Source organism: Sapajus apella, unplaced genomic scaffold (genome assembly GCF_009761245.1).
Source record: "Sapajus apella isolate SASKATOON/1434 unplaced genomic scaffold, GSC_monkey_1.0 scaffold62, whole genome shotgun sequence".
Taxonomy (NCBI): Eukaryota; Metazoa; Chordata; class Mammalia; order Primates; family Cebidae; genus Sapajus; species Sapajus apella.
In genome coordinates, this window is record NW_022437002.1 from 2,978,480 (window position 1) to 3,004,087 (window position 25,608).

The 25,608-nt window shown below is 43.2% G+C and overlaps 1 protein-coding gene, 1 long non-coding RNA gene and 2 other non-coding genes across 19 annotated transcripts in view; all 4 read right to left on the reverse strand.

The window, feature by feature from the left end:
- Positions 1-1,065: 1,065 nt before the first annotated feature.
- The window catches only part of PUM1 (pumilio RNA binding family member 1), a 137,219-nt gene continuing 112,676 nt past the window's right edge, over positions 1,066-25,608 (reverse strand). For 12 of the 16 annotated variants that reach the window (XM_032246676.1, XM_032246675.1, XM_032246665.1 and 9 more), the window contains 7 exons: positions 24,453-24,582; positions 22,374-22,508; positions 17,332-17,469; positions 13,399-13,524; positions 12,562-12,683; positions 6,144-6,336; positions 1,066-2,934 (listed from right to left, as the gene is read on the reverse strand). In XM_032246676.1, coding sequence (XP_032102567.1) covers positions 2,803-2,934; positions 6,144-6,336; positions 12,562-12,683; positions 13,399-13,524; positions 17,332-17,469; positions 22,374-22,508; positions 24,453-24,582 — 976 coding nt within the window. In that variant the 3' untranslated portion in view covers positions 1,066-2,802. The remainder of the gene's footprint in view (positions 2,935-6,143; positions 6,337-12,561; positions 12,684-13,398; positions 13,525-17,331; positions 17,470-22,373; positions 22,509-24,452; positions 24,583-25,608) is intronic. The other 4 variants (XM_032246677.1, XM_032246668.1, XM_032246673.1 and 1 more) reach the window with 1 other exon arrangement.
- LOC116529702 lies at positions 5,190-5,274 on the reverse strand. Its single transcript, XR_004259624.1, has one exon. It is a non-coding gene; the product is annotated as a small nucleolar RNA SNORD103/SNORD85 (small nucleolar RNA).
- On the reverse strand, positions 10,006-11,773 carry LOC116529156. Its single transcript, XR_004259411.1, has 2 exons — positions 10,468-11,773; positions 10,006-10,146 (listed from the first exon to the last, which is right to left on the reverse strand). It is a non-coding gene; the product is annotated as an uncharacterized LOC116529156 (long non-coding RNA).
- LOC116529701 lies at positions 21,368-21,452 on the reverse strand. Its single transcript, XR_004259623.1, has one exon. It is a non-coding gene; the product is annotated as a small nucleolar RNA SNORD103/SNORD85 (small nucleolar RNA).

The following is a 25,608-nucleotide window of genomic DNA, read 5'->3' on the forward strand; positions in this document are numbered from 1 at the left end:
AACAAATGACACGATTATGTAAACTAATGAGCAAAGATAGTTTTGTTTATGAAAAACTGCACAGGAAAACTGCCCTCATTTATTACACCAGTGTGCTGGGCACTGAATATAATAGCTGTAACTTCCCATGACATGACGGGAAAACCACTTTACATAGATCTGTTACCTTTGGTCCACTTCCAGCAAGAAATTTGGTGAAAGACAGTGAAGTAACTTGCCCAAGGGCACACAGAGTGGTGAGACCTGCATGTGACCCCAGGTCAATCTGGGGCATCAGAGCAACATGGGCTACAGTTCCCAATGCCTGCAGCATGCCACCTCTGAAAGCACCATGATGGCTACTGCCATGGTGGGAAAGGGCCCCAACGACAGCTGCTGAGGCAAAAATCACGACTGGAAATCAGTCAGAAAAATCACGACTGGAAGCCAGACTGGAAACCTGCATTCCCTCCACTTCTTTTTCTTCTCCCTCTATTCCCAGGGCTCCACTTTCAGACACCAGCTGGTGTGGGCTACCACCTGGCCTCTACAGCTGGACCCATCCTGTAATTCCTAACACTTACCAAATCTGCCCCTGGAGCAAAGTCGGTGAAAAGGGCAGATGGCATCTTCAGGCCTGGGCAACAGGCACCATGGTGAGCTCAAGCCTCCTGTCTGAAGAGACAAGCATGCTGGGACACTGGACCGTTTGGTGGCCCTCAGTAGTGGGCATGGGTTGGCAGGGTGCAACTGGAGCAGGCCAAACAGAGGAAAGGGGCAAGAAGAGAGGCCCAGACAGACAGTGCTGTAACCCAGACACCTCACCTGAGGGGCCCAAGAATATTCTCATGTGCAAAGTTGGAAATCTGGATTTTTATGTGAAATATCTTGAGTCTGAATGCACTGGGCAGGCTGAACCGAACATCTCTGGTTTAAATTGGCCTCAACAGCCATCAGTTTGACAGCCCTCCCCCCACCCTCACAAAACAACAAAACAGGCAGAAAGAAGCCTGAGCAGGAAAGGGCTGTCCTGGGGAAGTGCACTGGAGGTGGGGGTGGGGGGGAGGTTAAAATAAAGCACAAACCCAGATTCCAAAGTTCTGTATTTTTCAAAATAAAGATCACACATTGTTTAGAGACAATCTACACAAGAGTTACAAAAAATAGTTGCCCAGGCATAAGCATACACAGGTTTGTTAATTATACACATATGGTTACAAGTGTGCTTGCAAAAAAGTTCATTGGAAATATACACAAGGCTCTGGAAATGTACACCGTGTAGTGTTACAATTCTATATTCAAACAAGGAAAATTGACAGTATGTTACATTCACTTACAAGTAGACAAAATGCAAAATACAGTTCATCTTCTGTACAAAAGGGAAGGGCAATTCACACTTTACAAGGTGAGGGGGCTCTGATTGTAAGGAAAGCTCGGGCAGGGCTAGACTTTTGCACGTCCTTTTGACTGTCACAAAATCAAAACATTACTTTTTTAGGATTAAAAAAAACACTAGTGAGAACTGAATCTTGAATAACATTTAGAAAGAATCTCGCTATACTTGAGACTAGATGACAAATAAAACCAAGCTATTTTTTTCTTTTTAAACATTAACTAGGCTGTATAAAGAACATTTATTCCTTCAAAAGAAAAAAATTTACTTCTGGTTGAAATTACAATTTACAATATACAACACTATATGCTACGACCATAAAAGGTGAGAATATACACTGAATGCACAGGGCTGGCTAATTCTCTTTTCTTACCAAAAAACGTGTTTATGTTGATTCAAACTTCTCCACATTTACATTACAGGTATACAAATGTACAATTGTACAATCAAAAGTATGTTCGACTACTAGGGTACATTATAGATACAGATTAGACATCAAAACAAGAAAATACTACAAATTTGTATATATGCAAAGTCTACACCAAGTATACACTATATATTTATAGAAGCAAGACCAAAAGCAGAGTTGGATTTTTTTTCCTCATGCTAAATAATCAGATTTTGCCTTTCAATGTTAATAGAAAAAAATCCAGTAGGCAGTAAACAGTCACACCCGCCCAGCCTCAAAAGACGCTCTGGGTGCTCGCGTCTCCTCCTCACAAACAGCCTTCCTCGGCATAATATCATCTCCAAAAAAGGCAATTTTTAGAATTTCATAAACTTAATGTCACAAACTGAAGCTTTAGCAACTCTGAAACCTTTTTCATTTATATATATATATATATATATATATATATGTATATGTATATGTATATATATATTTTTTATAAACAGTGTTAAATGCCAGTTTGGGGTCATTTAACTAAAATTCAAACTTCTCAGGTTTTTTTGTTTTTGTTTGTTTTTTACTAAAATGAGGAAGTGGGGAAGAGCTATTTGCAAAACTTGCCGGCCAGGCAAATGAGCTAAAAACCTTTTCTTTTTTTTTTTTCTTTTTTTTTTTTTTTTTTAAGATTTTTTTTTGTTAAACCAACCACCCTGAAAGTTTCCACATGTGATATATAGATACAACAGTGAACAAAATATGTGGCCTCCCATGTACACTGGTTACCTATGTACAAGTATCCTATACACCAGTAAAACAGCAGGGCAATTAGTCAATTAAAAAAAATAGTACATGTTATGTGTAATAAAATTAAATTTACAAAGGCTTTCCACTCATGGATTTGATTCCTTTTTTGGAGGAGGGAGTAATCCTGGAGCAACCGTTTGCCCGTCTCAGACTCCACACTACATTTCTGGTTGCTGGTTGGATTTGCCAGTGGGCCAGTGAGGTCAGTGGGAATGAGGGAAGAGCGGGTGACACTGCTTCAGATGATACCATTGGGGGGGCCACAGATGGGCCCTAAGTCAACGCCATTCTTCATGTAGTACTTCTCCAGCTTGGCCAGAATGTGCTTGCCATAGGTGTACTTACGAAGAGTCGCGATGTGGGGCCGGATCTGGGGAGGAAAGACAGTCTGCGTTACACGGCCTGAATAGAGACTCTTGGGCAGGCTTCCCAGACACGCATCACGCGCACATGCACACCCCACAGCAATAACCTTTCACTGGTTCAGGCCAGTCACCTGACTTTTAGCACTTTAGCAACCCATCAGAGGAGGAGAGGAGCTCCTATCTTGAGTGGTGCCACACGGCCTGAGGGCTCTGAAGGCTGGGTGGCAGGGGCCACTCCCAGGACAGCACACGGAGAAAGCGCATCCTTGCCGGGAACACACACTGCCCACTCTCCGCCAGCTGCACAGTGCTTCCCTGAAAGCACACGCACAGGGCCCTCTGGCCCCATGCACAGCATCCAGGCTCTCCTGAGCAGTGGGGGTTATTTCTGGGCACCATGAATCCTGAGCTCACCACTTGACCCTGTCTCTCCAGGTCACAGTTGATCACAGAAAGCTAATCAATGACAAGAAGAGAAACAATGAACATCATGAGCCGGGTGTCATTATCCCCATCTTACTGATGGAAAACATGAAGGCACAGAGTGGTGAAGTCACTCAGCCAAGGTTGAATGGCTAACAAAGGACAGCACAGACAGCTGAGCCCAAGCTGCAAGGCTTCTCCACAAATGACGGTCCTCCCACTGTGCTCTCACGCATGCCCGCTGCACCAGCCTCATCCCTCTGGCTCTCCGACCTATGCTCTGCTCACCTCTCCAGGCATTCCCTTTCTGTTCTTCCCTCCCTGGGCTGATTTATTTCAAGAAGTCCTGCATTCCAGAAAACTTGAAGGGTGCTTCCTCTCCAGAAGGTGCTTTCCTTTTCTGTGAGCTCAGGGAGCATTCTACATACCTCTGCTGTGTCTGCAATCTTTTGCATAATTATCAATCTTTCCATATAAACGGCAAAGAACCACAGTTTATTCATCTGATTCCCCAATCCAAACCTGCACCTGAATACCCAAACACACTGGACAAATGTACCGCAGTAGACAGAGGCTCTCCAGGTTGAGAGCTCCATGATGGCACCAGCATTTGTCTGTTTAGCCGTGTCCTCAAAGCAAGGAGGGATTGATCCAATCCAGAAACCACGTATGCATGCCTCCAGGACACTAAGCTGCATCAGGTGTCACATTCCTACTTAAGAGCATACATGGGAAGCTGGCGGGTAGCAAACAGTCCTTGGTTCTAGTTTAACCTCCCTTAAGCTCACCTGTATGACAGCATGCAATAATGCTACACCTTTCTTCTGAGTTGTAGTTACTAATGTTTCTGTTATGAGAACTTGGGGTTCAGGATCCCCTTATCCTTTAGAAAATAAGCAAAATCCAATCCATTCCTCTCTGTCCCTGGAACTGGCTGCTGATGAGTCTAGGCACTTCACCTTTACACTTCTCCAGAACAAAACAGAACAGCCCTAACAAGCCACACACACAACGTGTTGAACTCCATTCTTTATTGGATTTAACAAGAGGTGAAACATAATTGATCTGCTTCTCTCCTAGTGTCCCTTTTGCTGAAAAGGACACCACTTAGGAATGGAAGAGCTGAAAAACTAAGAGGGCTTCTCAGGGCTCTCCGTCAACTCCCTCAGCGAACCAACTGCTAAAGCCTACTGACTCTAGCGCCCTATTCTGTCCACTTCTCTTCAGTCCCAAACCATCGCCATGTGTTGCTTAACGGCCTTCCACGTGGTCTCATCACTGCCTCCCCTCCTCTGAACTGTAAAGGCCACAGGGCAGCCAGGACAATTATTTGAAACGTAAGTATGACTTTGTCACCACACTCCTCCCCCTCTGAACTCGCTTTACTTCTTCAGATACAGCATGGTCTGGTCTCCGGCTTCCCAGTCTTCACACACCATGTTCCGTCTTCTGGAAAGGGTCATCACTTTATTAAATATCACTCCCTTAGGGAGCCTCCTCTGCACCCACACGTTGTAGGAGACTCCCTGCCCTATTCCTGGACAACCCCTTCCCCTTCCAGCATTACAGTAACTATCCGTGCACAGCACTGTCATGTTTACCATTACAACCCTGTTGAGAATAGGACCTGCTGTACAGCACTTTGAGCACTTACTGAATGAATGAATGGACATGTCTTAAACTCCTACTTACCTCCAATACTCCCTCTGTCTTTACCTGCCTCCTGACAACTTACAACTTTAAGGACCTGGGAATTCCCCAGCCTTCAACTGCCATGCCAGTAGCGGTGCCGTGGTCTGGAGCGGTGTGCTCTGACTCAGAGGTGCTGGGTGTCTTGTCTGGCTCAGAACTTGAGTCCGTAACAAAGATTCTCATTACCGAACTTTGTTCTCAGTGAGGGCAAGTGGGTCATCATTGCCAGACAACGGCCAACCAACCCCTCAACTGAGAAGGGCTGAGTGAGCTCAGGGCCCAAAAGCTGAAGGCTCTGAGAAGCACCAGACGCTGGGCGCACTGCCTAGCACAAACACAACTGTAGCACACCCTGCCTGTGGGTTTGTTCTGCTTCCTGGGCCCCGTGGTGTGTGCGGTGCTCACTGGACCCACGCGGTGACTTTGTCGAGAAGCTGTGGGCCTCTTCAGGTGATTTCTCTGTCAGTTCCCCACTCAAAGCGCCTACGTGTTCTCATTTCCGTTCCTTTTCCCCGTCTAACCCTTCTTTAGCCTTGCCTTCTCCTGCAAAGCCGGCCTTCGGGGATTCTGGGGAGGGTGAGAGGCCCTTCTCCCATCCTGACCACTGCTCACCACCATTGCTCTTCCCCACCAGACTACACTCTGTGGGCAGGAATCAGGTCTTAGTCATCTCTGTGCTGATGAAGTCTGGCACAGAGTGGGCTTCAGGCCAATGTGCCAGGCTATGTATGCACCATGCTGGGCAGGCCCCTGTTCAACAGATGTTGGTGGGATCAAAAAACAGGAGGAAGGAGGGATAAAAGAAATGAGGTAAGCAGGTTGGTTTACTGAACTCACAAACTGATTTCCTAGAGATCAGGAATGGAAATACTTCAAAAAACATAGCTTAAGACTCTCCTATCAGTGTGGTTATTGATAAGGGAAGGCTGGCAAATGCGTAAGGACTATGATGGCTCCACATAAAAGAAGAACAGAATACAGGATGGATGGGGGTCAGTGACAGCTCTTCACAAACAGCAGGGCACCCACCCTTCTTTGTGTTTCAGAAAGCAGCAAGGCCTTGCACACCTTCTCTGAGACCCTGCCCGGCCTGGCCTACCTTATGCATGACGATCTTCCGCTGGCCTGGCTCTGCCACGTCAATCATCTTCTGGACCACGTAGTTGGCATACTGGTCCTTCATCATAGTGTATAAGGCACTGTGGGGACCGTCGTTCATGGTGCACACCTCGTCGATGAGCACAGCACGCTCCGTACGTGAGGCATGAGTAACACACTTCTCCACAACATTGCTGTCACAAGATAAAACCAGGGACAACTCTTAGAAGAGGAGCCCTATTAGTGAGGCTGTGCTTGCCTAGCCTCTGCCTTGACCTCAGGACCAGCAGGAAGACAGAGCTAGCATTTGTGGAAGGTGAGTTGTCAACTGTCCGACACTCTCAGTCTCTAAGGCTCTCCACCAATGCCATCGGTGGCATCCAATTGTAGGAAAGGGGGAATGTGGCTTCATTAAATCAGAGTTTTTCTCCAATCCATGGGCACTACAGAGGGTGATCAAATTATACACTGCCATGCTACTGCATCCCGATCAGCCAGAGAGACCAGGTCTTCAAGGACATGGGACCTGGCCCTCTAAACGGGCGAGAGTAAGGAGCCCAGGTAGGTGAGGAGACTTCAACGCAAGATTCAAGGGACTGGTTCACTATCCAGCAGGTTATTAGTTCAACACTTACCAACGTCTGTCCATTCTTTCCTTGCCTCTGTGAGCTCACCAAGGCCAGGAAGGAACCTTACTTATGCCTATCTCCCTGCTGCCAAGCAGACAGCTTAGCACTTACTAGAGGCTCTAGAGACTTGATTAAGGAACATGCCAGCCAGGACCACAGCCTTTGGTCAACTACTAAACACTGCCTCTCAGGAATGTAAGAACTAGAAGAACCCTAGGGACTGTCAGTATTCCTAAACATGTCACAAACATACCACCTTGGGACAGGAAAGGGGGAATGTGGTAGCAATAAATCAGAGTTTTTCTCCAATCCCCAGGGACTACAGAGGCTGGTCAAATTACACACTGCTGTGCCACTGCATACTGACCATCCAGAGTGACTACTCTGTCTGGTTTCTATAAGACAATACTACTTTACTTTGTACCTGTGGCTCTGTGGCAATGACACTGTCAAATACATATTATTTGTACTCATCATGTTGGAGCCCAGCCTGGCACCTGACAGGGAGAACCTCTGCTCAAGGGTGGCTGAGTGGCTGAAGGCTCTACAGAGTTCACAACCAGATGCAACCAGGTGAAATGTGCTGTAGCTAACAGAGTCCTCAAGTAGTAAACTTAAAAGCCTCTACTCAGCTAATGCACATCGTTCTATTACCAGTCCTGAAAATGGCCTTTAACCCCTACTTAGAAATTCCCAATAATTTGGAAGTAACCACTTTCCTTCTTTCGTTTTGAGATAGTCTTGCTGTCGCCAGGCTGGAGTGCAGTGGTGTGATCTCAGCTCACTGCAATCTCCGCCTCCCAGGTTCAAGCAATTCTCCTGCCTCAGCCTCCCAAGTAGCTGGGATTACAGGCACATGCCACGACACCCAACTAATTTTTGTATTTTTAGTAAAGAAGGGGTTTCACCACGTTGGCCTGTATCTCCTGACCTCGTGATCCACCCACCTGGGCCTCCCAAAGTGCTGGGATTACAGGCATGAGTCACTGCATCCAGCCAAGGTAATCACTTTCTAGGGCAACTCACTATAAAGCTCTGTTAAACATTCTTCCTTATATACCAAAGCAAAAACATGCTTCCCTGAAATTCCACCCATGTGTCTGAATTTTGGCATTTGGGGCGGAAAGAAAACACGGATACCTACCCAAAAAGCACATGGAGGCAGATAGGATATCTTACTCCTCCTTCTAAAGGCCAGTGCTTTGGTTATGTGAATAGTCATCATAAACGCCATTACCAGAATAATACCCTATTTCAGCGGTTTTCAAACCAAGGGAGGGTGTTGTCCAATGGACCTCTGAAAGGGCTCGCTCTCAGTGTTATCTGCTTTTACATACTAGACTTATGCAAATGCTTTTACTTAAAAGACAAAAAAAAAAAAAAAAAAATTCTCAGGCAAAAATATTTAAGAACTACCATCCTATCACACATTTCCTCAATCTTCCTTCTTAAAATAAATGGTGCATATAAAATCTGATATGCTAGATATCTAATCAGAACAATAGCTTTTCCCCTCTGATACAGAAATACGGGCAAGTATTTTTTCCCGCCTTAGCTCCAGAGTACTATGTAATTCAAGCATGGGATGAAGGTGTGGCCCTGTTGAAGAGAATCTCCTAGGAGCCACTGGCTTCTCCCTTAGCAGAAATAGGAGTTAAGTATTGTCACAAGCTGGCTGTGGTGGATCACTCCTGCAGTCCTAACACTGTGGGAGGGTGGGGTGAAAGGATAGCTTGAGCCCAGGAGACTGAGGCTGCCGTGAGCTATGGCTGCACCAATGCACTCCAGCCTGGACAACAGAGTAAGACCCTGTCTGGTAATAAAATGAAATAAAAAATTGCTGAGCTGGTTCAGAGACTATGAAGCTAATCAACATCTCCAAATGCTCAGGCAATGAGCTCATCACTTTTCACGACTGCATGGCTGAGTTGTATCTTCATCTACTTCAGACCAGCCTCTTCTACAAAACAGTCAGGATTAGGACTGTCTGCTAAAACGGGTTGGGGACAGGACATTCATTCTTGTGGGTGAAAAACTCAGTCCTCACCACTGACTTGCCTTTCAAGTAAGCAAGCGGGTAGATCACCTACTACTACAGGATCTCACTAGGCCAAAGGCTTCCACCTCAACCATAGCTGCTAAGGTCTCCATCTTTCAAGTTCATTCTAGGGTTTCTGAAACTGCAGTTACCAACCCATTTGTGGGCAATGAAATCAATATAGTGATCTGTGACCAGCTTTTGGTTTTAAATAAAACAGAATAGAAGTATCAGAGTGGATTATGGGCAATAATGTTTCAGTAATATGTGTGCATGGCACCTGTACATAGAAATTCAATATTTACTTTGTACTCTGGGTCACCGTCAAAAATGTCCAAAGGCAGGCACAGTGGCTCACGCCTGTAACCCCAGCATGTTAGAAGGCTGAGGCTGAAGGATTGCTTGAGGCCAAGAGTTCAAGACTAGCCTGGGCAACACAGCAAGATCTTCTCTACAAAAATAAAAATAGGGCCGGGCGTGGTGGCTCCCGCCTATAATCCCAGCACTTTGGGAGGCCAAGGTGGGCGGATTGCTTGAAATCAGGAGTTCGAGACCAGCCTGACCAATATGGTGAAACCCTGTCTCTACTAAAAATACAAAAATTAGCCAGGTATAATGGCAGGCACCTGTAATCCCAGGTGCTTGGGAGGCTGAGGCAAGAGAATCACTTGAACCCAGGAGGTGGAGGTTGCAGTGAGCAGAGATCACGCCATTGCACTCCAGCCCCGGTGAGAGTGAGACCCTGTCTCAAAAAATAAATAATAAATGTCTGAAAGCCACTGATTTATTTTTTTGTTTACTTCCATTTATCTATTTTCAAGTTAATTGACTTCTGTCATCTCTAATCCACTATTAAAGCCATACAGTAAATTTTATTTCAGATGTTATATTTTTCTTTTCTAAAATTTGTTTTTAAAAAAAATAAATTTATTTGAGGCCAGGCACAGTGGCTCACACCTGTAATCTCAGCACTTTGGGAGGCGTCAGATAACAAGATCAGGAGTTCAAGACTAGCCTGGCCAACATGGTAAAACCCCATCTCTACTGAAAATACAAAAAATTAGCCGGGTGTGGTAGTACGCGCCTATAATCCCAGCTACTTGGGAGGCTGAGGCAAGAGAATTGTTTGAACCCAGGAGTGGGCGGTTGCAGTGAGCAGAGATTGCACCACTGTACTCCATCCTGGGTGACAGAGCGAGGCAGAGTCTCACTCTGTCACCCAAGCTGGAGTGCACTGGCGTGATCTTGGCTCACTGCAACCTCCACCTCCCAGGTTCAAGTGATTCTCCTGCCTTAGCCTCCCAAGCACCTAAGATTACAGACGCCCGCCACAACACCTGAGTATTTAATTTTTTTATTTTTTATCTTTTTCTGAGATGGAGTTTCGCTCTTGTTACCCAGGCTGGAGTGCAATGGCGCGATCTCGGCTCATCACAACCTCCGCCTCCTGGGTTCAGGCAATTCTCCTGCCTCAGCCTCTTGAGTAGCTGGGACTACAGGCACGCGCCACCATGCCCAGCTGATTTTTTGTATTTTTAGTAGAGACGGGGTTTCACCATGTTGACCAGGATGGTCTTGATCTCTTGACCTCGTGATCCACCCGCCTTGGCCTCCCAAAGTGCTGGAATTACAGGCGTGAGCCACCGCGCCCGGCCCACCTGAGTATTTTTAAAGAGCTGCTGTATAATCCTTCTCTATTAATCCCAATAACTGGGTCATTTTAGAACCATTCGTTGATTTTTATTTCTTTTTTCTTGAGTATAGGTCACATTTTCCTGTTATCCAGATAGACACTGCAAATAATAGGCTATAGAAACTCAGAATTCTGTTATGTTCCACCAAAGAGAAGTGCCCCCCACTCCCCTTACGGTGCAGTTAGCTTGGTTATAGTCAAACTACAAACTTCTCTCACACGGTAAGCAGCAGCTAAAATCTCAGTTCAACTTTTAGCCTTAGCTGGACGTGTGGTTCAGGGGTCAGCCAGACTTTGGGGCAGGTTAAAAGTGGGCCTCCCCCAACCCCCACTGGCCCTCTCCCTTTCTAGGATTTCTCTTCGTCATGCCTGCCCTGAGGACTGCCTATTCCAGCTTTAGCTGCCCAGCATGGAGAAAACTGGGAAATGGCCACAAGGCTAACGGCCATCAGAAATAAGAAATTTCCCCAGTGCAATTCTCTTCTTCTGAAATACCCACCTCCCGGGTATCCACCTGCCCTTAGCTTACTCTCTAGTGTCTTCAGGTAGTTCTTGTATTTTCATCCCCAGTTTATACATGCTATCAATGGGAGGACTGGGCCCACAGTAGCTCCTCAGTTATTAATTGTAATTGTTGTAGCTGGGCATGGTGGTATGCACCTATAGTCTCAGCTACTTAGGGGGCTGACGTGGGAGGACTGCTTGAGCCCAGGAATCCTAGGCTGCAGTGAGCTAGGACTGTGCCACTGTACTCCAGCCAGAGCAACAGAGATTGTCTCTTAATAAAAAAATTTAAAAATCTATTTCTGAATTTGTTGTAATATTAATTAATGCTTAGGCTAAATCTAAGGGTGAGAAATTAAGTACTGTGAACAAAAATGTAAACAGAAGACTGACCTGAAGAAGAAGAGCCCAAGAGATTCTGACCTCTCTCAGTCCAGGAAACTGGTCAAAAGGACCCCCCAAAAACAAAACTATGTAAGATCTTAAGAGATAACCCTGATATGGTCAGGCTATGGAGACACTGGATCTACAGGTACTTTCATTTCTTTTCTCTATTCTTCCTGGCTGTGACACGTTATAAAATTTCACAAATTTAAAATGAACGAGGCCATGTACTGGTGGCTCATTCCTGTAATCCCAGCACTTTGGAAGGCCAACATCAGAGGATTAAGTCCAGAAATTCAAGACCAACCTGGCCAACACAACAAAACCCTCACTATACAAAAATACAAAAAGTAGCTGGGTGTGGTGGTGTATGCTGGCAGTCCCAGCTACCTGAGAGCCTGAGGTGGGAGGATTGCGTATTCCTGGGAAGCGGGGGTTGCAGTGAGCCAAGATTGCACCACTGCACTCAAGCCTGAGCAACAGAGCATGACCCTGTCTCAAAAAAATAAAATAAAATAAAATGAACAAATTAAAAACATTAAGGTTGTATGTGTCCTGTCCTGCCTTGCAGTTTATTCTAAAAACCAGGGAAGATTATCTTCCAAAAATAAAAAGTAGTATGTTATGTGGGCAGTAGGACATACAGTATCTTCTCAGAAGACCATACCACTATCCCCATGGAAGGGCCATCAATTCCCTCTCTAACCTCTGCTACTTATAAGTGACATCAGACACCTTTCACAACCTGGGAATAACCACTGCATTTCATTCTTGAGCTTGAACAATATAAAGACTGGAGAAGAGATACTAAGGCCTATACGTAAATATACAGATGGTAAACTGCCTTTCAGGTGCCAAAAAGGGAAACTGGGCAAACAACATTTTGCAATTCCAAACAAACAATAAAAAATAAAATAAAATCAATTGATCAAAGTGTAACACTTACATTCTTTAGTAATGTATTCCCCAGATTTCAAAGTGGCTGGCTCTAGCAGAGTAAGAAGCCCACTCAGGTACGGACCTCTTAGAGTTTCTACTTTGTAATAGAACTATTTGACTTTTTAAGCTATATACACTTTGAGGGAAAAAAATTAAAAAAACAAGAGAATTATAGCTCAATACTATGAATCCTCTCTTCTGCGAAACAGTCCTCCTAACTCAGAGCACATACCTTGCAAATTTGTGCTGACTCAATACAAGTACATTGCCTCGGATTTCTGCTACAATTTTGCTTTTATCCTCAGGACGACCATGCTCCAATACGTGTTGGATTACATAATTTCCATATTGATCCTGTTTGAAAAACAGTAAGAGACATAAAATGCATACAAAAGCTAGTTCTGTGGGTTACTTAAGTCCTTATATCTAATTAACACCTATCTTTCTTTTAGCACCATAATGGCTTATATGAAGACTAATAAACACACAATTTTTTAAACAGGTTGTAACATTTTTCTCTATTATTACAAAACAGGAATGTATTATTACTAGACAACAGAATATACATATTCATTTTTAAAAGGGGAGGGAGTGTTATGGGAATAAATATTCATTTTTCTCAAACACACTACAAATGGTTTACTGCACCTATTTATAACAGAGAAAAACTGGAAATATTTGTGTTCAACAAAAAACGAGGGCATACCTAATTATTTAATCAGTGGTATAAGCAGAGCTATACCACTAAAAACAAGAAATCAAAAAATCAACTTATTTCATTTAACAATTATGAAACAGAGACCTAGAGGGATTGTCTACCTAAGGTGACACCATGAGTGCATGACAGAGTTCTGGAAGCTAGGTCTCCTGACTCCAGGGCTAAGGCTCAATTCACTACCCATATTCATAAAACACAAACCAAGCTGCTCTGAATGAAAATACAACCTAAAGATTTAAGGGTATTTCAAACACCTTAACCTCATCTGGAGCCTACGCTAACAAAACACACAAACTCTGGACCTGGATGAGCCCGCAGGTGTTTGCATTCCTCTACTGCCAACTCTACTACCTGTACAAGTTGTTCTGTGTGCTGGTGAAGCTCTTCTAAAATGGGGAGTGTCTGGTCAGGGAGACAGTGCTCCAGGATTCTCTGAATCACTCGGCAGCCATAAGGGTGTGTGGACAAGGCAAACACCTAGGGCAGACAAACGAAAATGAGAAGCAAAAATGACAGTCATCACCTTCAATGCTTCACTATTGTTTATATGTCTGTATTATCCCACTTCTCTTCACAAATGGATTTAATGGCATTTTAGTTTTCTCTAAATATAATACGGTATGTGTATGTGTAAATAAACCCACTAATTATCTATTTAAGCAATTCATAGATATGCATAAATGCAGAGCTGAAAAGGACTTTTCCCAGCTGCCAAGAAAGTAACACATGACTAGTCAAAGTCATGAAAACACAGTTAAGAGTCAAGAGTGTCGGCCGGAAACGGTGGCTCACGCCTGTGATCCCAGCACTTTGGGAGGCCATGGCGGGCAGATCACGAGGTTGAGATCGAGACCATCCTGGCCAACATGGTGAAACCCTGTCTCTACTAAAAGATTTACAAAAATCAGCTGGGCATGGTGGCACACGCCTGTAGTCCCAGCTACTCGGGAGGCTGCGGCAGGAGAACTGCTTGAACCAGGGAGTCGGAAGTTGAGCTACTGCACTCCAGCCTGGTGACAGAATGAGACTCCGTCTCAAAAAAAAAAAAAAAAAAAAAAAAAAGAGTGAAGCATGTCAACTGACAGCCTCTCCAAAAGACAGCATTAAAAACAGAAAGGGGAAGGACTGGGACCAAATCCTGAATGCTTTCACACGACCAGAACAACCACAATGCAATGTTTTGATTTAACTGTGGTGTTTTTCAGCAATAAGAAAAGATTCTTTTGCTGGGTTTAGAGCAATAGGAAAGCACACCACCCTTGATTCCGCTCTTCTGTGCTGAATGGCATACACTCCAGAACTGTAATCAAGAACAATAAGAATAATAACAGTAGCTAACACTTACTGGGGGCTTGCCACATGTAAGTCATCACACCCAGTGCTTATGTATGATTTTGTTTTGTTTGGGAGACAAGGTCTCACTCTGCCACCCAGGCTGGAGTGCAATGGTGATCACAGCTCACTGCTGCCTTGAGCTCTTGCACTCAAGTCATCCTCCTGCCTCACATTCCCAAACTGTTGGGAGTACAAGCACTCATCACCACATCTGGCTGCTTTAAGAAAAATGTTTTTGTGTAGAGATTGAGACTCACTATGTTGCCCAGGCTGCTCCTGCACTCCTGGCCTTAAGTAATCCTCACACCTTGGCCCTCCAGAGTGCTAGGATTATAGGTGCAAGCCACTGTGCCTAGCCTTATGGGTGACTTTATACATGTAGCTTTATGTTTACAACTGTAAACACAAATAGTATATCGTATAGTTTTGCTTGAGTTTAGCTTTATAAAAATACTACACTTGTAGTCTGGAGCAACTTGATTAATTTCACTCAACATTATGATTCCCATTTCATCTACAATACTGTGAGTTTCTGTAGTTTATTCTACATGGTATACAGGAAGAAATTAGCTAAGTATATGAGATTTTGTTTTTTTCCTTTGAGATGGAGCTTCGCTCTTGTTGCCCAGGCTGGAGTACAATAGCACCATCTCAGCTCACTGCAACCTCCATCTCCCTGGTTCAAGCAATTCTCCTGCCTCAGCCTCCCAAGTAGCTGGGATTACAGGTGCCCACCACCATGCCCAGCTTTTTGTATTTCTAGTAGAGACAGAGTTTCACCATGTTGGCCAGGCAGGTCTCAAACTCCTGACCTCAGGTGACCCACCTGCCTCGGCCTCCGAAAGTGCTGGGATTACAGGGGTGAGCAACCGCACCCGGCTGAGTATATGACATTTTTAAAAAATGCAATCCCCTGCTCATGGTCATCTGGGTTGCTCCAGTCTTTTAATAGAATAATGGTGTTTTAAACATGTCTAAATAGGTCCTGTAGTATACATGTACAGATATTTCAACAGGATCACAGAAACTATAAAGGCTGAAATTTGAAAGACAATGCTAAATTATTTTCCAAAATGGTTGTGTCAGTATCTATTCCCACCAGTGTACCCGACTCCTGCCAGCACATAGCAACTGATGGGTAAAAATGGTCTATCATTTGTGGGTTAATTTTGCATTTTCCTTGTTCCTAATGGAACTGAGTACCTTTTCACATCTACTGGCAATTTGTGTTTCTTCTATTAAATGTCAATTTGTGTTCTGGGCCCACTTTTACATCATGTTGTATTGTTTGACTTCATTACAGAGAGGTTCTTTATACACTCTAGTTACCAATTCTTTGAGAGTTGCATCTTGAAAATATTCTCATTTTGGCCGGGCGCGGTGGCTCAAGCCCGTAATCCCAGCACTTTGGGAGGCCGAGGCGGGTGGATCACGAGGTCGAGATCGAGACCATCCTGGTCAACATGGTGAAACCCCGCCTCTACTAAAAATACAAAAAATTAGCTGGGCATGGTGGTGCGTGCCTGTAATCCCAGCTACTCAGGAGGCTGAGGCAGGAGAATTGCCTGAACCCAGGAGGCGGAGGTTGTGGTGAGCCGAGATCGCGCCATTGCACTCCAGCCTGCGTAACATGAGTGAAACTCCGTCTCAAAAAAAAAAAAAAAAAAAAATTCTCATTTTACCTTTTTTGTTGTATACTTCCACAAATGTAACATCTTAATGTTACGGTAAACAGATCTACCCTTTTTTCATTAAGTCAGAAACTCCCAATAACCATGTGGGTTGCTGTCAGTAACTTACCATCATGGTCACCAAACAAGCAGCAAAACCTTAAGATTACTAAATCCCTTATCAATCCACACTTAGCAGTGCAGTGATACCTGAAAATCTATGTGCTTTTTCTCATTTTTCCCCCTTCCTAAAGAAAGGCCAATCTCACACACCCAAAAGGGTGAGTTTTACTGTTCTGTCCCACCCACCTTAGGAAACTATAAGGACTTTGTGTTTTAGGGGGAAAAAAACTGACTACAGCCAATTCAGAGGCAATTCTGGAAAAACAAAGGTATTTACATATATAAGTAACAATTTTACTTGGAAGCTGAGGCTAAGAAGAGATTTTTGACATACGAGAAAACAGGAGAAACTAGAAGTTATTTCTGGCCATTTAACACAATTCAAACCAACCTGGTCTTCATCCTCTCCAAAAAAATTTAAGCAAGAAGCATCTTGTTATTTTAAAGACATTCACACATGACCTACATTAGTTCTGTAAATTACCTGAATTTTAAATCAAATTTAAAACCAAAGCATTGAAATATCAGGATAAATCGTACTTAACCAAGAGAAATAATTTATTCTTCAAATATGAGATTTCATCTTAACAATTCTTACAACAGTGTTTCATACCAACATAAGCAGACATCTGCATTAATGTGGAAAGAAGGCCTAGAGACACTGAAGCAAAGAGACTTGCAGCACACAGGTACTTGATAGTACTGCTACTGTCGAGTACTACAGGATCGCTGTTTACTGCAGTCTAAAGTACATTCAGGCGGGTACAGTGGCTCATGCCTATAATCCTAGCAACTTCAGGAGCCTGAGGCAGGTGGATCACTTGACTGTAGAAAATCGAGACCATCCTGGACAACATGGTGAGACCCCCGTCTCTACAAAAAATTTAAAAATGAGCCAGGTGTGGTAGCCTCTTCCACTTGCGAGGCTGAGGTGGAAGGACTGCTTGAACCTGGCAGTTCAAGGCTGTAGTGAGCCGTGATGGCGCCACTGCACTTCAGCCTGGGCAACAGGGTGGGACCCAGTCTCGAAAATAAATAAATAAATAAATAAATAAAATACATCAAGTACATTGAGAACATGCCACAAATTCTATTCTGTTTTCTACTCACAAGGGAAATCAATCTGTTTCCATTATTTCTCTCCTGCGTCACTTACCTGTCCCTTAAACGCATCGATGATAAATTGCAAAGACTGGGGCTGTACACATTCAATGCATTTCTGAACCACATGATTGCCATTCTGATCTTTCACACACTTCAAGACATGGCCATCTAGTTCCCGAACCATCTCATTCTATTGGAGACAAAGAAAGCACCACCAGAATCACAGCAAGCAAATACGTGGACAAAGAATGTTCTCGTCACCAAACATGAAAGCACTGAACAGAGAATCTGTGATGATGAAAGTAGAATAACACTGTGGAACAATGACAACAGGGAAACAAATGAGGACTTGACTCTTTTTTCATATGACAGCAAATTTACAGTAAAATTTCCAACAACAAATTTACTGTAACAATAACCAGTAACTAAAAAGATCTCACACCTGTAAAAACAAACAAAGGAACAAACAAAAACAAAGAAAAACCTCTTAGAGTCTTTTTTTTGAGAGACAGAGCTGTGCTCTGTCACCCAGGCTGGAGTGCAGTGGCACGATCTCAGCTCCTTGCAACTTCCACCTCCTGGGCTCAAGCAATTCTCCTGTCTCAGTCTCCTTAGTAGCTGGGATTACAGCTGTGCACCACAACATCCAGCTAATTTTTGTATTTTTAGTAGAGACAGGGTTTCACCATGTTGGCCAGGGTAGTCTCGAACTCCTGACCTCAGGAGATCTGCCCTCCTTGGCCTCCCAAAGTACTGAGATTACAGGAGTGAGCCATTGCACCTGGCCACCTCTTAGATCTTAAGAAGAAAAAGGGTGGACATTTTCAAATACACAGGAGCCTATATCAGGAACAGATACTCCTTAACTTACTAAAGAATTACATTCCAATAAACCTGTTATAAGTTGAAAATAGGATTAACTAAAAAATGCATTTAAATATATCTAATTTACAGAACATCATAGCTAAGCCTAGACCATGTCAGAAGTGCTCAGAACACTTACAGGAGCCTACAGTTGGACAAAATTATCTAACACAAAGCCTATTTTATAATGAGAAAAATAATTTATAGGCCAGGCGCCCTGTAATCCCAGCACTTTGGAAGGCCAAAGTGGGTTAATCCCTTGAGGTCAGAAGTTCGAGAACAGCCTGGCCAACATGGCGAAACCCCATCTCTACTAAAAATACCAAAATTAGCTGGGCATGGTAGTGTAAGCCTGTAGTCCCAGCTACTCAGAAAGCTGAGGAGGAAGAATCACTTGAACCTGGGAGGCAAAGATTGCAGTGAGCCAACACCACACACTGCAATCCAGCCTGGGTGACAGAGCAAAACTCTGTCTCAAAAAAAAAAAAAAAAATTATAATTAAAAATAAAAACTGTCCAGGCATGGTGGCTCATGCCTGTAAATCCCAGCACTTTGGGAGGCCAAGGCAGGCAAATCATGAGGTCAGGAGTTCAAGATCGGCCTGACCAACATGGTGAAACCCCATCTCTACTAAAAATACCAAAATTAGCTGACTGTGGCATGCGCCTGCAATCCCGGCTACTCAAGAGGCTGAGGCAGGGGAATCACTTGAACCTAGGAGGTGGAGGTTACAGTGAACCGAGATCATGCTACTGCACTCCAGCCTGGGCAAGAGAACAAGACTGTCTCAAAAAAATTTTTTAATTTAATTTTTAAAAAGATTCAAACTACAGTTTTTACTGATGTATAATGCTTTTTTATCATTCTTAAACTGAAAAATCATAAGTCAGGGGCTATTTCTATACTGTATGAAAGAATTTCTACATGGCACACAATCACAGTCCCAGCTACTCTAAAGGCTGAGGTGGGAGGATCACCTGAGCCCAGGAGTTCCAGGCTGCAGTGAGCTATGATGGCACCACAGACAGAGCAACACCCTGTCTCTAAAATTAAAACAAAACTAAACCAAACTAAAGAATTTCACACACTTTCACATTACAATTCATCATGTTTTTATTATCATAACCCTGTAAAGTAGTTATAGTAATGATACTAATTAATCTAGAGTTTACCCCTGGTTAGGCATACCTCTAAGTGTGTGACATGTTTTAACTGAATTTTCCTAACAATCTTATGGAGTGGACACCACTATAGATGGAGAAACCAAGGAAAAGACAAATTGAAAGACTTACAAAACTACAGACCTAGATTCCCAAAATTCAAACCCAAGCAATCTGGCTGAACTATATGATAAACCATTATGTCAGTAAACCAAACTGTCAACAATATATTATCCTGAACACCCCACCTCTACTGGCATGTAAAAGAAACTGAGACAGAGGATGCTTAAGTCACATATTTCAAACTATGGATAGAAAGTGACACAATTAGAATTCTAGCCTGAAGCTGTGACTCCAGCATCTATGATCTTATTACTAGGCCATAGTGACTGCAGAGTCAGCAGGAATGGTTCTCTTGGTTAATTAATGAAAAGTGTCCAAACACGGAAAGCAGACGAAATGGCCAGGACCAGGGTATGTGAGTAGGAAATGGGTGATGGTGAAAGGATATCTAGAAAGAGAGACCAGTGGGATTTCAACTGGAGCCCTTCCCCCAAACTCACTGCCCCAGGTCTCAGGTATCTTGAAATTAAATGCCTGCACCATGGCTATATCTGATACATCCTGCCCAATTTCTGTGCTGTCTCCAATCTCTGTATATTGGCTAAACTGTGCTGCCAGTGGATTTCTGTTAGAAGACTGCAAGTCACGTCAAAATAGTGATGTTAACGGATGCAGTGTCTTAAATCCCTAAAATGGTGAGTACCTCAAAGCAACTAAGATATCACATAATTAAATAAAGATTACAATGGCAGGGGCTAAAGAAGCAAAAGGTAATAGACACAGTGATAAGAGAATAATAATTACTTTTTTTTTCGAAACAGGGTCTCTCAGGATCTGTCACCCAGGCTGGAGTGCAGTGGCGCAATCATGACTCACTGCACCCTCAACCCCCAGGCCCAAGCAATCCTCCTGCCTCAGCACCCCCACGTAGCTGAGACTATACGAGTGCACCACCATGCCCCCCAGGCTGGTCTCAAACTCCTGGGCCCTAGCGATCTACCTACCTTGGCCTCCCAAAAGTGCTAGGATTGCAGGCATGTACCACTCTGCTGGGCCCAGAAGAGAGTCATTTACTCTGGAAATATAATTATGGGAATGATAGAAAATGAAGCTTATTCAAAAATAAAGTCAAGGAACACTTATAAGCAAAATGAAGGAGAGATGGCTTCCCTGGATATTTTTGTGATCCAGAAGAAATAAAAATTCCAACAAAGATGAGTTAATTTAACCTAAAATGACAAACTTGCATCTAGAAAAGAGTAAATAATCCATGGCAGGAAGCATAAGTCAGGTCCAAAACAAGACACCACAGAGAAACATGACCAGAAAAAGTATGTGTAGAAATATAACACAGAAAATAACAAAAGCTGGGTATGGTGTCTCACATCTATAATCCCAGCACTTTGGGAGGCCAAGATGGGAGGATCAATTGAGCCCAAGGGTTCAAGACCAGGCTAGGCAACATGACGAAGCCCCATCTCTACCAAAAACGCACATATTAACCAGGTGAAGTGGAGCATGCGTGTAGTTCCAGCTACTTGGGAGGCTAAGATGGGAAGACCACTTGAGCTCAGGAGGTTGAGGCTGCAGCAAGGCGTAAATGTGCCACTGCACTCTAGCCTGGATGACAGAATGAGATCCTGTCTTGAAAAAGAAAGAAAAAAAGAAAAACAAGAAAATTAAAGAGAAAGAATTCAACTATCCATGAAAATTCAAGAAAAATTAAAATTGGCAATGACTTAAACATTACAAGAGCTTCACACTTGCTTCTAATTACTTATACTTTCTTATTAACGCAGTATCTCTAGTACTAAGCACTCAATGAATGAACTCCAGAACTGCTCTGTCTCCAACATTCTCTCCCTTCACCAGCATCTTGACACATTCCTATGAAACTTACCACTTTAAAAACTTTGGACATCTTGCCTTCAGCTGCCATGCCAGGACCAGTGCAGTGGTCTGGAGCGGTGTGCTCTGACTCAGAGGTGCTGGGTGTCTTGTCTGGCTCAGAACTTGAGTCCATAACAAAGATTCTCATTACCGAACTTTGTTCTCAGTGAGGGCAAGTGGGTCATCATTGCCAGACAACGGCCAACCAACCCCTCAACTGAGAAGGGCTGAGTGAGCTCAGGGCCCAAAAGCTGAAGGCTCTGATGAGAAGCACTAGACGCTGGGCGCACTGCCTAGCACAAACACAACTGTAGCACACCCTGCCTGTGGGTTTGTTCTGCTTCCTGGGCCCCGTGGTGTGTGCAGTGCTCACTGGACCCACGTGGTGACTTTGTCGAGAAGCTGTGGGCCTCTTCAGGTGATTTCTCTGTCAGTTCCCCACTCAAAGTACCTACGTGTTCTCATTTCTGTTCCTTTTCCCCGTCTAACCCTTCTTTAGCCTTGCCTTCTCCTGCAAAGCCGGCCTTCGGGGACTCTGGGGAGGGTGAGAGGCCCTTCTCCCATCCTGACCACTGCTCACCACCATTGCTCTTCCCCACCAGACTACACTCTGTGGGCAGGAATCAGGTCTTAGTCATCTCTGTGCTGATGAAGTCTGGCACAGAGTGGGCTTCAGGTCAATGTGCCAAGCTGCACTGAGTAGGCTCTTGTTCAACAGATGGTGATTGGATGAAAGAACAGGAGAGAAGGAGTAACAAAATATGGAAGGTGGGTTGGAGGAAAGTTTGACTTGTTGGAGAAAATGATGACTTATCAGCATTTTACCTGCTTTCATTCATGGGAAAAAAAAGCCCACCTGTAAAACTGAACCTATTAAAGGCTAAGTTCTAGCCAATTGGAAGAGTATTGGATACCACAGGTTTTAACACAAGACACTTGATCTACAATGAATTTAAATTATTTGCACAGTTCATGCTTGCCATGCACAAAAAGGCAGCCATGAGCACCAAAGCAAAACCATAAAAGAAAACTGAAAATTGACAGATTTACAGGGTTCACTACATGTACCATGGAGAAACATCAAACACCAAGAGAAAAGTTAAAGGGGAAACTTACAATTACCTGCTGGTCTGAAGGAATAAACTCAAGAGCTTTCTGAATAACACGGCAGCCATACATCTGTAGTGCCAACGACAGGACATGGCCTCGAATCCGTTCTGCCAAAGCCAGCTTCTGTTCAAGGCTGCCAAACTAGACATAATGTGTGGGTGAACACCATTACTTAAGTAGAAGGAAATAAACCAGGGAAAGCAAAGCATTCATTATTCTGCATCAACCACCGGCATAACCTCTTTTAGCCCTGATATCCATGATTAACTAAACCTTATATTTAAACAGCCATTGTTTCTTTGAGCCAGTAGTTCTCGGCCTCTAATTATGAGTAACCCTTTGTAATGTTAAAAAGTTTCTCCAATACCCAACAATAGTAGTTTCACTACAAATATCTACTAAGCAAACACGTAATTCCTCAAAGCTGCCATTAATTCATACTATTAAATGAATCCAGCCAGACATGGTGGCTCACACCTGTAATCCCAGCACTTTGGGAGGCCAAGGAGGGCAGATCACCTGAGGTCAGGAGTTCAAGACCAGCCTGTCCAACATGGTGAAACCCCATCTCAACTAAAAATACAAAAATTAGCTGGCATGGTGGCGTGCTCCTGTAATCCCAGCTACTCGGGAGGCTGAGATAGGAGAATTGTTTGAACCCAGGAGGCAGAGGTTGCAGTGAGCAGAGATCGTACCACTGGATTCCAGCCTGCGCAATAGAGCGAGACTCTGTCTCCAAAAAAAAAAAAAAAAAAAAAAAAAAGGATTCTATACCCTGTTACTACCAAAGCACACACGGACATACTGTTTTGAAGTAGTATTTTACATCATTACAAAAATTGAATTTTTTTCCTTTTACACAAGGGAACAAAATTGGGAGGGGAAAAATTAGTAAAATCAAGAGGTAAGGCTACACAATGTTAAAATTCTACTTAGAATGATTTTCCACCCTTGGCTTTTTCATTTGAGTCACATAACATGAGACTGGAGGAGACTTTACGAATTATCAGCCCATCCAACCTCTTCATTCTCCCAAGGGAACTAAGATCCAGAGAAGTGCTCAAGCTTGGTCCAAATCACATGGCTATCATCCATTGCACAATTTGCCGCCCCAAGCTGCATCAGCCTCCAGAACTAGAGAGCTCTGTATTTTTATATATGTGACAAAATGGCAATACCAAGATATTCTAAAATCAAAAATATAAAAGTCACGTTTGATTGGTTTCTGGATAATTCAGGGTGAAAAGATGTTAAGTTTTCATGAAAAAACTTGGGAAGGTAAAACATGAGCACGTCATTTTTTCATCTTTATACAAATGAAACAGAATGAGATGTTAAGACATTTAGAAATTTGTTTTGTGGTAGTAATGTGTAGAATTCCTGCATTTTCCTCCTCATCTTGAAGTTTTGTGCCATTCTGCATCTATACCTTAGAGTTGCCAAAGCCACATAATTAGGACTACAATGGTAAGCCAAAAAAATCCCTGCCTTTCTGAAATTTTACTAGAGGAAAAAGACATTAACCTAATAATCTCATTAATTCTTGCCAAAGACAGCGATAAAAAGAGTGAACATTATTCAGACTAACAGAGGCAAAATAAGGTATCAAGGCCAAATGAGTAGCCAAGCAGCAAGCCTTTAACAACTAATGTGACCCTAGCTGATAATAAATATACTGGAGTTGGTGTCCAAAGACAATTCTCTAAGAACCTTAGAAAAATTTGTTTTTGGCAATATGTTATTGTGATCCTGCTAAAACTACTTTACAGGGATTATTTCCTCCATAAGGGACATGCTTTGTGAAACTACTGTAACAATCTGAAATAACGTGCTAGGTCCTAAATGAGGACACAGTTTTCAAAACACATTTCCAAAACAGACTGGCATCTGTTTGGGTATTTAAACCATACAGAATAGATAGATTGCTGCTAATGAACTGGAAAAACACTAAAAAGCTCTTTAAAAAGACCACATACCCTTCATTCTGAGAACTGGAATGGGACTGCTATTCTTAAAAAGGCTAATGAAAATCAAAATGCTATGCAGATTCTCTGAAGTCAAAGGATACAAAGAACAAAGCCTTACTTCAAAGAACTTCTGAATGACGTAATTTCCAAACACATCCACCATGAGTTGGTAAGCAGCCTGGAGGATTTCGTTGAAGACAAGCTGGCGCTCAGCTGGTGTGGCACGCTCCAATTTCAGCTGAATGAATCTGAAAAAGGGCAATCACAGCACTGAAAAAAGACCTGGAGGTACGGCAGGGTATCTTGGTTTACAGACTGCATCAGTTCTGAAATGTGTGTGAGTGAGCATGTGCGCACACACAGGCACACAATCAACTGAACTCTATTTAGATCAATCACTTGAACTTCCTTGAAGAATATTTAAATAGAGAAGGCCTTAACTTAACTGAGCTTTGAAAATCATATTTAAATGTTGGTACACTTCATTCCAATAGGGTATATGTACTAAATCTTATTTATGTGCAAGGTGGGAGGGAAGATGAAAATAGGGGTGCAGGAAGAGAGGCAGGGTGGAGGGAGGCATAATGCAACAAGTACCCTACTTAACTTTTCCTTTAGAAACCAGACTCACATCAATGAACTCAAAGCTTACAGTCCTTACTATATTCTTTAACTTATTTTCATATAAAACAGTATTCATTATCTTCTGAAACAGTAACAGTTTGCCTTTTTCTAGTCTAGGTGATTAGTATCAGGAAAAACATGTTGCCTCTGAATGTAGCCTACAGAATCCAAATATGAGAAATTCTGGCCCAGTATCAAGCTGCAGAACGTAAGGAGGAGGTTAAATTCTGTAGAAACTGTTTTACTGGACACAGTCAGAGAAAGAAACAGAAACAGAAATGGGAAAGAAGAATGGGTGTTGTCATGATAATTATGCTCTTTCCCCAGGACCAGGTTCGCTTTCTGTGAAGCCCACTGCAGCAGCCCAACAGGAAGGGGTAACCCAAACCAAATTCTGTCTTCTATAATAATTTCTTCACTCGTCTCTACACAGACTGTCACTTCTACAGAGGGACACAACAAAGGAAGGCGGCAGAGCTGTCTTTCTCCTAAGCACCCTAGATCAAATTTGTATTTGAATAGCATCTCTTTGAGAACAAAATATTCTTCATAATGCTTAAAGCAGCCAAAGTGTATGTACGTCTTTGTGTTCATGTTTCTTAAATCCCTATGAAATAATGTGATGCACACTAAGAGGCACACTTTTTAAA